General features: G+C 41.3%; 1 protein-coding gene across 1 annotated transcript in view; it reads right to left on the bottom strand.

Moving 5' to 3' along the window:
- Positions 1 to 1,957: 1,957 nt before the first annotated feature.
- LOC137323973 (ubiquitin-protein ligase E3A-like) overlaps positions 1,958 to 15,027 on the bottom strand; it is a 52,269-nt gene continuing 39,199 nt past the window's right edge. The window contains exon 10 of the mRNA XM_067988138.1: positions 1,958 to 3,152. Coding sequence (XP_067844239.1) covers positions 3,032 to 3,152 — 121 coding nt within the window. The 3' untranslated portion in view covers positions 1,958 to 3,031. The remainder of the gene's footprint in view (positions 3,153 to 15,027) is intronic.

The following is a 15,027-nucleotide window of genomic DNA, read 5'->3' on the forward strand; positions in this document are numbered from 1 at the left end:
AAAATTGAGCGAGGTGGTGGGTAGAGCTGATTGTCATTGGCGTGCACTTGAAAGCTGAACTTATGGCTGCAGATGATGTTGCCGAGATAACATATAGATGAGGAAGAGACAGACAAGGATGAATCCTTTGGTCTCCATTAAAAACATTGGGGTGGGATTGCATTGCTAGAAATTCTGTGGCTATGATTGAATAGGTAAGAGCAGATCCACGTGAGGGCAGTGTCCCTAAAAGGAGCAACAGATTAAAGGTTTTACTTCAAGGGCTCAATCTTGGGCTTCGACTGAATGTTTTTACCTCAACAGTTGGAGAAACAGTTCAACTACATATATGCATTCTGAGCGTGTGCCATTTGCAGAATATCCCAGCACGCAGCATGTCGAATGTGTACCCTTCCTCCTGTACACATTTGAAAGTTCCTTTGCTTTTTCCAAAAAAATTTGAAAGAGATTGAATTCTTAAAGTTTTATTTTAGGCAAATGATTTAACAAATGCTGTTTCCTATTGTGAACTGCTCAGACGACATCTATGATCAACAGGAGCTGTGATTAGTAGCACGTGAGATCAGGTTTTGTGTGTTGCTGGTCAGAAAAAGATCGGTTTTAGGATGGGTATCTTTTTATAAATCACTTTCCACTATTTTAGTTGTACATTCAGCTAAAAAAATCTCTCACCTGAACCATTTGAGGTTTAAGGAATTTTTTATACATTAAAAACTGAGACACTGCATAAACATTTAATGTTTTATGAGGTTAGTTTTCTTTGTTTATGAAAATGTTATGTCTTTAAAGACCGTTTAAGCCAGCAAACGCCATAGAGTGCAGTAAAGTTTTCACTTTTGAGCTCCTGGCTATATAATTTTGCCACTTGGGAATAAAGCAATGTTAAATTAATACTTAGTGACCTTTATAACAGTCAAATACCTAGAAGCACGGAAGTAGTGATTGGAAACTGTGAGATGGGCTATTGCATATTGAAGCAGGAGCAGAGAATTGCAAGTGATGTAAAGATCTATAAATCTTAATTTATAATAGTGAAACAGAGTGGCAAACTTTGCAGCGAGCTAGGGTGAAAGAGTGATGTCAGCTAAAGCTGAAAGTGGGGCTGGAAAGTGAAAGCGGGCTGAAGCATATTTGTGTATCGGGAGATGGTTCGCTCTCACTCACATTTTGGGTATTGCGATCATGGGTGTAGTTGATGAATGGGCTTAAACCTATGGAAAGAGGCCAGAAACAAATTGGGGATTGATCACTTGGTACAAGGATTAGATCCCTCGAACCAGGAACCTGCAAACTACAAATTGTATACTACAGTACTGAGACGGATAATGATCAAGAGAGATCCCTAGTCCTCCTCTAGCCCAGAGACACATAAACTATTTGTTGCTCAATCATAGCAATCCTGGTTTGACATTTGCTAACTGAACAGACCAGGGATTGTACTTGAGAATTCCTAGTAGGTATGGCTAGCCACCACACCACATACCGGTCTACGCACTAAGCTATCGGAGAAGTGACTTTTGTGGCCTTTTTCATTGTTTTATTGTAGGCCACAATCAAGGGAGTTTGAGGGATATGCATAAGCAATCAAATTCTGTCCGAGGTAGATGGGATGTATGGGGTTCATATGCACTGACTGAACTCCTGTATTCAATCTCCTGCTATTGCTGATCCAGCAGTGGTGTGTACAGTGTATGCCTCTAACCTGGTAATCAAGCCACCAAAGTTTGGAATCCTATTTTTCAGGGTCCAAACAATTAGACATGTGGCACAAATCAGGTATTTTTGTAGGGGTAAATTCAGCTGTCAAAGGCTAGTTTACCCTCAGATTAATTTTTCCAATGGGGAAAGAAAGTGCAATTTTCTGAATGTGGTAAAGACTACATTACAACATACATAAGTTTCTCTCCCCATCCCAATGTTAACAGGAATGATTTTAAAAAAAAGACAGGACAAAAACTTAAATGCAAGATGCTGCATCACTCCATTTTATTTCCAACACTACAGATTAATACTCAGAATTTTAAATACACCCCAAATCAAAGTACTGTCTACATAATAACTATACATCCTGTTCTCAATTTTATTTGTACATTAAATACAACCAACTGTGCATTGTGAGAGACATGATTCCCATTTTATTAGGGGACAAAGATCAACAGGTCCAAATAATTTCTTCTGAAGTCTCAGCATTTTGATGTTTTATCATTCAATATAAGTCATTATATTCACTATGAAACAAGATTAGTTACATGCACTACAGGTCCTTCTTAGTTAAGTGGCTTGATACTTGTGTGAATACACATCCCCTTCAGGAGATAGAAGAAAATCAAGTATAAAAGTATAAAAGAAAATGACTGCCATCCTTCAATATATCTGAGGAAATTATGTAGGAAAAACCTTGAGGCACAGGAAGGCTAGTGGCAGTTTGTTTAAAAAACACCTTCAGTAATGTTCCCATTACCACCTCTTCTTCATTAAGCTGGCCGAAGCATTTCCCCTCAAATTCTTACCCACTTAAAATGGCCAAAAGCACTTTCCTCGCCACATTCTTTTTTTTTAAAAAGGGGGGGGGGGGGTGGGGGCCGGGGGAAACAGGCAGAGAAGGTGTAAAAGTGAAAAAAAAGTTCTCTGTATAGAGGTTTACACCATTCCCTCCTTTTATAAACGGATTTTGGGATGTGTAACGAAAGAACAAATCGACATCCCTAACTTAACACTTAAATAACCCCATTCAAGGCCAGAAATACGGGTACAAATGTTTTGAGTTTGGCAGTTTATAGTGAAATCAAATCAGACTGCTATTGTTTGGGTCATCAGTACAAACCTGACAATGAGCTGTACTGCTCTTCAGGGTAACTCAATGTTAAAATGACAAATTTAGATCAATTGAAAAAGGAGAAAAATATAAGGTTTAATATTACAATGAGGCTTCCTATCTCAACATATAGCTGGCAAATCTGTATTCTAAAAGAAGATTCTGTGTCTTCATTTGAGTGTGGTTTATGAGAACACTTGCATAGCCACGAGTTAATTACAGCATGCCAAAGCCTTTTGAGTATGTGATTGCCTTAAGAAGCCTTTCCTTGAGCTTGTCCTTGCTGGAGTAATCTGGAAGCAGGAGTACATTGAAGCAAGTATGTGTTGTTGGTAGCCTGTCAGGAAAAAAAAACACACCATGGACATTGGAAATGATTAATTCCAAGTTCTTATACATGTACAATTTGAATATTTTGGCTATGGAGGGTTTTTAGAAGTCAAAATGTTTTAAGTGGGAAATATAAATCTTATACTCTAATCCAGTGGTTCACAAAAAAAACTTGCATTTATGCAGCGTCTTTCACAACCTCACAATGTCCCAAAGCGCTTTACAGCACATGAATTACTTTTGAAGTGCAGTCACTGTTGTTATGTAGGGAAAGGTGGCAGACAATTTATGCACATCTAGGTCACACAAACAGCAATCAGATAAATGACCAGATCATCTGTTTTAGTGATGTTGGTTGAGGGATAAATGTTGGCCTGGATACGCTGTGAAGCACACCCCATTTGTGTGGCACAAGGACTGTCCAGGTGGGAGAGAAGAGAAAAAAAAATCACAGAGAAATCCACCATCCAATGGTAATTGCAAGACTGCACATTTCTTGAAACAAGCCAGACGGAAATCCAAAGCTGCACAGAAATAGAAAAATCCATAGGCTTTACATTTTATTTAAGCAAATGATTTCCATTTCGGGTCTTCAATAAATAGGAGAAACCTCCAGCTAATCGCTTGCAAGAGAAAGTTCTACCAGTGGAGCTGAATCTCAGAACAATTTACAGGCAGTGGTGGGAAACCATATGTGTTCTCTGTAATTAGTCATAGCATTCAGCTTAGCCTGTGACCAGGTGTTTGATATCAGCAACACCAGAGAATTTTGGAATCTACCTAAAAAAAACAATGAAAAAAGAAATGGCAGAAAAAGGGACAACAGCAACTAAAAGGCACTTTGAGTGATATCATAGCATGTTACAGCACAGGAGGCGGCCATTTGGCCCATCGTGCCTGTGCCGACTCTTTGAAAGAGCTGTCCAATTAGTCCCATTCCCCTGCTCTTTCCCCATAGTCCTGTAAATTTTTTCCCTTCAAGTATTTATCCAATTCTCTTTTGAAAGTTATTACTGAATCTGCTTCCACCACCCTTTCAGACAGTGCATTCCAGATCAAAACAACTCTGCATAAAGAAAATGTTCATGTTCTTTTGCCAATCACCTTAAATCTGTGTCCTCAGCACAGGTTCTCCTTATTTACTCTCTCAAAACCCCTCATGCTTTTGAACACCTCTATCAAATCTCTTAAGCTTCTCTGCTCTAAGGAGAACAACCCCAGCTTCTCCAGTCTCTCCACATAACTGAAGTCCCCCATCCCTGGTACCATTCTCTTCTGCATCCTCTCTAAGGTTTTGACTCCCTCCCTAAAGTGTGGTGCCCAGGATTGAACACAATAGAGCTGAGGCCTAACCATTGTTTTATAAAGGTTTAGCATATATTCCTTGCTTTTGTACTCTATGCCCCTATTAATAAAACCCAGGACTCCATATGCTTTTTTAACAGCCTTCTCAACTTGTCCTGCCACCTTCAAAGATTTGTGTACGTACACCCTCAGGTCTCTCTGTTCCTGCACCCCCTTTAAAAGTGTACCATTTAGTTTATAAAAACAGAAAATGCTGGAAATACTCAGCAAGTCAGGTGGAGAAAGAAACAGAGTTAATGTTTCAGGTCGATGACCCTTCATCAGAACTGGAAAAAGTTGAAGATTAAACAGTTTTAAAGCAAGTACAGAGCCAGGGAAAGGGTGTAGGGGTGGGGGGGGGGGGGGGAGGAAGGAGAAGAAAGAACAAAAGGGAAGGTCTCTGATAGGGTGGAGGGCAGGAGTGACTAAATGACAAAAGGGATGATGGTGCAAGGCAAGGAGGGTGGGAATGGGACAAAGAAAGAAACAAAAGATGGATCGTATGCAACTAACTTGATTGAGTTCTTTGATGAAGTAACGGCAGAGCTGTAAAGGACAACATCAGAACCATTAGCAGCACTTGTAAGAATTTCCAGTATTTTCTGTTTTTAATTCCGATTTCCAGCATCCGCAGTATTTTGCTTTCCGTTTAGTTTATATTGCCTCTCCTCTTTCTTCCCATCAAAATGTATCAGTCCACACTTCTCTGCATTAAATTTCAGCTGCCATGTGTCTGCCCATTTCACCAGTCCATGTCCTCCTGAAGTCTGTAACCAGCCTCCACATTCCTAAGTTTTGTGTCAACTGCAAACTTTGAAATTATACCCTGTATAACCAAGTCCAGGTCATTAATATATATCAAAAAGAGCAATGGTCCTAATACCGTTCCCTGGGGAACACCACTGTATACTACCCTCCAGTCTGAAAAACAACCGTTCAACACTACCCTCTGCTTTTTGTCCCTTAGCCAATTTTGTATCCACGCTGCTACTTTCCCTTTAATCCCATGGGCTTTAATTTTGCTAACAAGTCTATTATGTGGTACTTTATCAAATGCCTTTTAAAATCTATATACACAACATCAATCGCACTACCCTCATCAACCCTCGCCATTACTTCATCAAAGAACTCAATCAAGTTAGTCGCATACGATTTCCCTTTAACAAATCCGTGCTGACTATCATTTATTAGCTCATACTTTTCCAAGTGCCATTTAATTTTGTCCCAGATTATTGTCTCAAAGTTTCCCCAACACTGACATTAGGCTGACTGGCCTGTAATTGCCAGGTTTATCCCTCTCCCCTTTTTTTGAACAGGTGTGTAACATTTGCAGTCCTCCAGTCCTCTGGTATTGCCTCCATATCGAAGGAGGATTGGAAGAATGTGGCCAGAGCCTCTGTAATTTGTACCCGTACTTCCCTCAGTAACCTAGGATGCATCCCATCTGGACTGGGTGGCTTTTCTACTTTGAGTACTGCCAACCATTTAAGTACCTCCTCTTTATCTATCTTTATCCTAGCCAATATCGCTACTACTTCCTCCTTTACAGCTACAATGGCAGCATCCTATTCTCTAATGAACACCAATGCGAAGTATTCATTTAATACCTCAGCCATACCCTCTGCCTCCACAAGAAGATCTGCTTTTTTGTCCCTGATTGGCCCCACCCTTCCTTTGACTATCCTTTTACTATTTAGATGTTTATAAAAGACTTTTGGGTTCCCTTTTACGTTGGCCGCTAATCTATTCTCATACTCTCTCTTTGCCACTCTTATTCCTTTTAGATCTCCTCTATACTTTCTGTATTTATCTTAGTTCTCTACTGTATTATGAACACTACACGTCATAAGCTTCCTTTTTCTCTTTCATTATAATCTCTGTATCTTTATTCATCCAGGGAGCTCTAGCTTTGGATGCCCTTCCTCTCCCCCTTGTGGGAATGTGTCTATTCTGTACCCAAACCAACTCCTCCCTGAAGACCTCCCAGTGTTCAATTACTGTTTTATCTAGCAATTTTTGATTCCAATCCACCAGGGTAAGGTCCCTTTTTAACTCACTGAAATTAGCCCTCCTCCAGTTAAGTATTTTTATGCTTGATTGTTCCTTGTCCTTTTTCATAACTGTGCTGGAAAGGAAACGGCCTTACATGATGAAACGTAAAACTAAAAAACTTTACACACACCTAAAGGCTGCTACTTTGATCCATCTTTAGAGGAAAAACATGAATAATTCAACACTACAGTGAATTACAATAGACAATATTTATAGTAACAGGATTAATATAATGATGTACACCATTGCAGGATTAAATTCACATGTATGGCTAACATGATTAGGAAGCACAAAGGCCAGTTTGTAACAAAGTCAAAATGAGCAGCAAAGTATGAATTTACACACCATTGTTACATTATTACCGCATACATCTTTAAATAGGCAGATGAACTCAGGGCATGGATGGGTACATGGGACTGGGATGTTATAGCTATTACTGAAACATGGCTAAGGGAGGGGCAGGACTGACAGCTCAATGTTCCAGGGTATAGATGCGATAGGAAAGATAGAGCAGGAGGTAAGAGAGGAGGGGGAGTTGCGTTCTTGATTAGGGAGAACATCACGGCAGTAGTGAGAGGGGATATATCCGAGGGTTCGCCCACTGAGTCTATATGGGTAGAACTGAAAAATAAGAAGGGAGAGATCACTTTGATCGGATTGTACTACAGACCCCCAAATAGTCAACGGGAAATTGAGGAGCAAATATGTAAGGAGATTACAGACAGCTGCAAGAAAAATAGGGTGGTAATAGTAGGGGACTTTAACTTTCCCAACATTGACTGGGACAGCCATAGCATTAGGGGCTTGGATGGAGAGAAATTTGTTGAGTGTATTCAGGAGGAATTTCTCATTCAGTATGTGGATGGCCCGACTAGAGAGGGGGCAAAACTTGACCTCCTCTTGGGAAATAAGGAAGGGCAGGTGACAGAAGTGTTAGTGAGGGATCACTTTGGGACCAGTGATCATAATTCCATTAGTTTTAAGATAGCTATGGAGAAGGATAGGTCTGGCCCAAAAATTAATATTCTAAATTGGGGAAAGGCCAATTTTGATGGTATTAGGCAGGAACTTTCAGAAGTTGATTGGGAGAGTCTGTTGGCAGGCAAAGGGACGTCTGGTAAGTGGGAGGCTTTCAAAAGTGTGTTAACCAGGGTTCAGGGTAAGCACATTCCTTATAAAGTGAAGGGCAAGGCTGGTAGAAGTGGGGAACCTTGGATGACTCGGGAGATTGAGGCCCTAGTCAAAAAGAAGAAGGAGGCATATGACATGCATAGGCAGCTGGGATCAAGTGGATCCCTTGAAGAGTATAGAGATTGCCGGAGTAGAGTTAAGAGAGAAATCAGGAGGGCAAAAAGGGGATATGAGATTGCTTTGGCAGATCAGGCAAAGGTGAATCCAAAGAGCTTCTACAAATACATAAAGGGCAAAAGGGTAACTAGGGAGAGAGTAGGGCCTCTTAAGGATCAACAAGGTCATCTATGTGCGGAACCAGAAGAGATGGGTGAGATCCTGAATGAATATTTCACATCGGTATTTACGCTTGAGAAAGGCATGGAGGTTAGGGAACTTGGGGAAATAAATAGTGATGTCTTGAGGAGTGTACATATTACAGAGAGGGAGGTGCTGGAAGTCTTAACGCGCATCAAGGTAGATAAATCTCCGGGACCTGATGAAATGTATCCCAGGACGTTATGGGAGGTTAGGGAGGAAATTGCGGGTCCCCTAGCAGAGATATTTGAATCATCCACCGCTACAGGTGAGGTGCCTGAAGATTGGAGGGTAGCAAATGTTGTGCCTTTGTTTAAGAAGGGCGGCAGGGAAAAGCCTGGGAACTACAGACCAGTGAGCCTGACATCTGTAGTGGGTAAGTTGTTAGAGGGTATTCTGAGGGACAGGATCTACAGGCATTTGGAGAGGCAGGGACTAATTAGGAACAGTCAGCATGGTTTTGTGAGAGGAAAATCATGTCTCACGAATTTGATTGAGTTTTTTGAAGGGGTAACCAAGAAGATAGATGAGGGGTGTGCAGTAGACGTGGTCTACATGGACTTCAGCAAAGCATTTGACAAGGTACCGCATGGTAGGTTGTTACATAAGGTTAAATCTCATGGGATCCAAGGTGAGGTAGCCAATTGGATACAAAATTGGCTTGACGACAGAAGACAGAGGGTGGTTGTAGAGGGTTGTTTTTCAAACTGGATGCCTGTGTCCAGCGGTGTGCCTCAGGGATCGGTGCTGGGTCCGCTGTTATTTGTTATTTATATTAATGATTTGGATGAGAATTTAGGAGGCATGGTTAGTAAGTTTGCAGATGACACCAAGATTGGTGGCATTGTGGACAGTGAAGAAGGTTATCTGGGATTGCAACGGGATCTTGATAAATTGGGCCAGTGGGCCGATGAATGGCAGATGGAGTTTAATTTAGATAAATGTGAGGTGATGCATTTTGGTAGATCGAATCGGGCCAGGACCTACTCCGTTTATGGTAGGGCGTTGGGGAGAGTTATAGAACAAAGAGATCTGGGAGTACAGATTCATAGCTCCTTGAAAGTGGAGTCACAGGTGGATAGGGTGATGAAGAAGGCATTCAGCATGCTTGGTTTCATTGGTCAGAACATTGAATGCAGGAGTTGGGATGTCTTGTTGAAGTTGTACAGGGCATTGGTGAGGCCACACTTGGAGTACTGTGTACAGTTCTGGTCACCCTATTATAGAAAGGATATTATTAAACTAGAAAGAGTGCAGAAAAGATTTACTAGGATGCTACCGGGACTTGATGGTTTGACTTACAGGGAGAGGTTAGACAGACTGGGACTTTTTTCCCTGGAGAGTAGGAGGTTAAGGGGTGATCTTATAGAAGTCTATAAAATAATGAGGGGCATAGATAAGGTAGATAGTCAAAATCTTTTCCCAAAGGTAGGGGAGTCTATAACGAGGGGGCATAGATTTAAGGTGAGAGGGGAGAGATACAAAAGGGTCCAGAGGGGCAATTTTTTCACTCAAAGGGTGGTGAGTGTCTGGAACGAGCTGCCAGAGGCAGTAGTAGAGGCGGGTACAATTTTGTCTTTTAAAAAGCATTTGGACAGTTACATGGGTAAGATGGGTATAGAGGGATATGGGCCAAGTGCAGGCAATTGGGACTAGCTTAGTGGTATAAACTGGGCGACATGGACATGTTGGGCCGAAGGGCCTGTTTCCATGTTGTAACTTCTATGATTCTATGATTCTATATGCTGTACTGCCACAAGTGTAGACTGCACAGCTTGTAAGTCTGATGCAAGCAAGACAAGTCTGACTGGGAGAAACAAATTCAAGTTTTTAGTCCAGTTTGAAGAGTGCATTGCTTTTTTTGTACAATTTGAAATAAATCTACCTTTTTTGGCAGTAGCATGTGAGTCCAATATGATGTTTGCAGAATATAAAGCAGCATCCTAGAGTATTAAGCAGCAGCACCTCCAAGCATTAGAACGTGCATGACATCATCAGTTGGCATATGTTCCATGGCTGGTTAGAAAATGTGCGAGGATTTGCTTTATTAAACCTTATTTTAGTTCAGTGAATTTAGGTTGATAATGAAGCTAAGAATGTCAATAAATAGAGGATCAAGTGAAGCAGGGCAAGAGCTGGTAACTGGCTGGACATACAATACACAAGGAAACCGTTGTTGAAAATTATATCAAACAAGACTTTCAATAAGTCAAGGAGATCAAGATTTAGTGATTTAAATCATTGTACTGGAAGAGAAATGAAGGTTGCGTGCACTGAAGCCACATGACCTGAGAGTTACTGAATATACTGTGGAATATGATGATTGTGAACTTGTCCCTGCATTATGCTGTCTCCTCCTTCCAGTCCACCTTCCCTTTACTTCAAAATTTGCATGTTCATCCTATTCCCCTAAAAAATTTGTGGTAGCCAGGCTGAAACAGGCTAAGTAACTGTCAGTGCCAGCTGCTGTCCAAGTTTTTTTTCCTCCTCCTCCCTGACACGCTTAGCGAGATTAAGAGGACTCGGGGATCGGAGCCCCTTACTGTTTCTAACCCATATAAATGATCTGGATTCAGAAACACAATGCAATTTGGTCAGATTCACTGATAATGCTAAACCAGGGGGACACAGTTGAGTCACTGAAGAAACTACAGAATAGCAGAGAAAAAAAATTGCAAATCATCAAAAATATGGCAGATGAAATTCAATATGATAAGTGCAAGGTATAACATATTGGAAGAAAGAATATGAAACACATTTATGCAATGAATGATGTTAAATGAGCTGAAGGAAAAGCTGAGAGATAGGAGTACTAGGAGTCTATATTGGACAGGTCCAGTCATTATGGAGCAGGAATCAAAGCCAACAAAGCACCAAACCATACTGCCAATTTAGTGGAGTATAAGTCTGAGGCTGCATTTACACACTATCTTCAATGGTGCAGCAAAGTGGTTCCTATTTTGGTTGTCCCTCCTGGGAATGGTAAAAAGCATTTTAATCTTATGACTTTACCAAACTGTCCCATGCACATGCATTGTAATGTCACGGTGCAACAACACCAACAGCCAGACAAACTCGAAGTACAACTCGGTTCTGGAGGTGCCAGTATGAATTTGGCTCACTAAACCCGAAGCAAACTTGGGAGCGATTTATTTGCTCGCATTTCGCTTGCTGGGGTGTGAAAGCATTATGAGGTCATCATGCTCTGGTAAGACTCCACCTTGAGTACAGAGTTCATTTCTGGTCACAGACATATGATGCAATTGACAAAACTTCCCTCCTACTACAGAGAGTCATTTCAAATGGTCTCACCTACTCTGTTCCTCAGATAGACACTGTCTAAGAACCTTGCTTACAAGGTATGGGAGTTTCATCAAAATGCCTGACTTTCAAAGTGTCCTAACTTGTTTTTAACCCAAAGATAAACAATTCAGCGACATTGCTACCTGGATACTGCTATAGACTTCAGTCCTCAAATCAAATGGTCTACGTCCTGTTTTTGACTTATCTGAGTCAACCTTGAGCTCCATCCTTCCAATTTTCACCTCTCCTGAGTGTGATGATACATGTTGGCATAGGGTTCACTGGGCACCAGCAGCTCTCCACTGTCTTGCCAAGGCACCACTCTTTATGCATGGGGCTAGACCGTGAATATGTTTCCATGGGGGACATCACAGCTAAATAGTCTCTCATCCTCACCTGTTTGGAACTTCTGGCAGGTATCACTGGAGAGCTTTTGAAAGTGGGAAACCTATTATCGAGCTCTGGAACATGGAGGGCAATTTTAGTGTTCCCAGTCAATCCAGCAAAGACCAAGGATTGAAGCCCAGGACTATGTGATTCACCACCATACTAACTTAGCCACATGTACATATTGATATTTGCATCTTGGCTTGTATAATTTTGCCAAGTTTTTTTTGAAAATAGTCAATTTTTTTTAAAGGATGTCAGGACAAGCTGCAATTTAGTGGGAGTCTCGGGTATGATTGATGACAGTAAAAAACGTTTCCTGCTATTGACAGTAAAGTAAAAAATCACACTTGTAGAAGCTACTTTGTTTCTACTTGGAAAGGCATGGTTTAATCAGGGATAGTCAGCATGGATTTGTTCAGGGAAGGTCATGCCTTACAAATCTGATAGAATTCTTTGAGGAAGTGACTAGGAAGATTGATGAGTGTAGTGCAGTGGATGTTGTCTACATGGATTTTAGCGAGGCATTTGACAAGGTCCCACATGGCAGACTGGTCAGAAAGGTAAAAGCCCATGGGATAAAGGGAAATGTGGTGAATTCGATCCAAAATTGGCTCAGGAACAGGAAAAGGATAAAAGTCGATGGATGTCTTTGCAAATGGAAATCAGTTTCCAGTGGTGCACCACAGGGCTGAGTGTTGGGTCCCTTGCTGTTTGTGGTATATATCAGGATTACTACCGGTGCCACGTGCTAGTGAGTATAGGAACAGGAGAATAGACTGGATGAATGTGTGGCTGCAGGGATGGTGTAGGAGGGAGGGATTTAGATTCCTGGGACATTGGGACCGGTTCTGGGGAAGGTGGGACCTGTACAAGCGAGACGGGTTACACCCGAGCAGGACCGGGACCAATGTCCTCGCAGGGGTGTTTGCTAGTGCTGTTGGGGAAGGTTTAAACTAGAGTGGCAGGGGGATGGGAACCTGAGCGGGGAGTCAGAAGGGAGTAAAGTTGAGAGCAGCAAGAGAGGGGAAGACCCAGGGGAAATTTACAATACCAATAGTACAAACAGTTGTTCAAGAACAAGTGAAAGGGAAAAGCGTAGAGCAGCGGAAAGAACGTGTACTTTAGGCACGACAGATAAAGTAAAACTAGAAGGCGTAAGGCGATTAACCCAGCATCAAAGCTGAAGGTCAGGTTAGGGTGTGTGGCCCAACTAAGAGTTCTATATACAAATGCACGGAGTATAAAGGAATAAATTAAATGAACTACAGGTTCAAATTCAAATTGGAGGGTATGACATGGTAGCTATTACTGAGACATGGCTGCAGGATGGTCAGAATTGGGAACTAAACATACCAGGTTATAAGGTCTACAGGAGAGATAGAGAAAATGGAAGAGGGGGAGGAGTAGCCTTAATGATTAGAGATGAAATCACTTCATTGATAAAGGAGGATATAACAAGAGGTAAGCAGCCAACAGAGACCTTATGGGTTGAATTGAGAAATAGGAAAGGATCTAAGACTATAGTGGGAGTTGTGTATAGGACCCCTGGCAGTAGCTCTGAAGTGCTAGATTGTATAAATGCAGAGATTAGACAAGCGTATAAGAAAGGCATAGTGGTCTTAATGGGGGACTTTAATCTTCACATAGATTGGGAAAAGCAGACTAGCAACTGTCAGAAAGGTAGTGAATTTCTTGAGTGTGTCCAGGATAGTTTTCTACAGCAGTATGTCCTAGAGGCAACAAGGGGGCAAGCCATACTAGATTTAGTAATGAGTAACGAACCAGATTTAGTTAACGGCTTAACTGTGCGTGAACATCTATCCAATAGTGATCATAACATGATCGAGTTCAATGTAGTGTTTGAAAGGGTAAAAATTGAATGAACTGCTAAAATTCTAGACTTGGGCAAGGCCGACTTCAATGGGATGAGACAGAGACTGTCCACAGTAAACTGGGCAAATCTGTTGATGGGTAAAATGACTGATGATCAGTGGGAAATGTTTAAAGAAACATTTAACGTGATACAGAATCGGTTTATACCCCTGAGGGGCAAGAACTCTACTTGCCAAAAAAAACAGCCATTGACAACTAAAGAGGTAAGGGACAGTATAAGACATAAGGAAAGGGCATACAAAAAGGCAAAAAATGGCACAGATCCTGGCGAATGGGAAAAATACAAAGATCAAAGGGTCACAAAACAGATAGTAAGAGCTACAAAAAGAGAGTATGAAAAAAAACTCGCAAGGGATATCAAAACCAATACGAAGAACTTTTATAGTTATATTAGGAAAAAGAGGGTGGTCAGGAGATGTGTTGGCCCCTTAAAAACTGAAAGTGGGGATATTGTCATTGACAATGGGGAAATGGCGGACATGTTGAACAATTACTTTGCGTCAGTACTTACAGTCGAAAAAGAGGATAGCATGCCGGAAATCCCAAGAAAACTTATATTGAATCGGGGACAGGGACTCGATAAAATTAACATAAGTAAAGCAACAGTAATGAAGAAAACAATAGCACTAAAGAGTGACAAATCCCCAGGACCAGATGGTTTCCATCCCAGGGTTTTAAAGGAAGTAGGTGAGCACATTGCGGATGCCCTAACTATAATCTTTCAAAGTTCTCTAGATTCAGGAACTGTCCCTCTAGATTGGAAAATTGCACATGTCACTCCGCTTTTTAAGAAAGGAGAGAGGGGGAAACCAGGGAATTATAGATCAGTTAGCCTAACATCTGTTGTGTGGAAAATGCTGGAGTCTATAATTAAGGACTGGGTGACTGAACACCTTGAGAATTTTCAGTTAATCAGAGAGAGCCAGCATGGATTTGTGAAAGGTAGGTCGTGCCTGACAAACCGGATTGAATTTTTTGAAGAGGTGACTAAAGTAGTGGACAGGGGAATGTCAATGGATGCTATTTATATGGACTTCCAGAAGGCATTTGATAAGGTCCTGCATAAGAGACTGTTAGCTAAGATAGAAGCCCATGGAATCGAGGGAAAAGTACGGACTTGGTTAGGAAGTTGGCTGAGCGAAAGGCGACAGAGTAGGGATAATGGGTAGGTACTCACATTGGCAGGATGTGACTAGTGGTGTCCCGCAGGGATCTGTCTTGGGGCCTCAATTATTCACAATATTTATTAACGACTTAGATGAAGGCATAGAAAGTCTCATATCTAAGATTGCTGATGACAAAGATTGGTGGCATTGTAAGCAGTGTAGATGAAAACATAAAATTACAAAGGGATATTGATAGATTAGGTGAATGGGCAAAACTGTGGCAAATGGAATTCAATGTGGACAAAT

This window comes from Heptranchias perlo, chromosome 1, assembly GCF_035084215.1.
Source record: "Heptranchias perlo isolate sHepPer1 chromosome 1, sHepPer1.hap1, whole genome shotgun sequence".
Lineage (NCBI taxonomy): Eukaryota > Metazoa > Chordata > Chondrichthyes > Hexanchiformes > Hexanchidae > Heptranchias > Heptranchias perlo.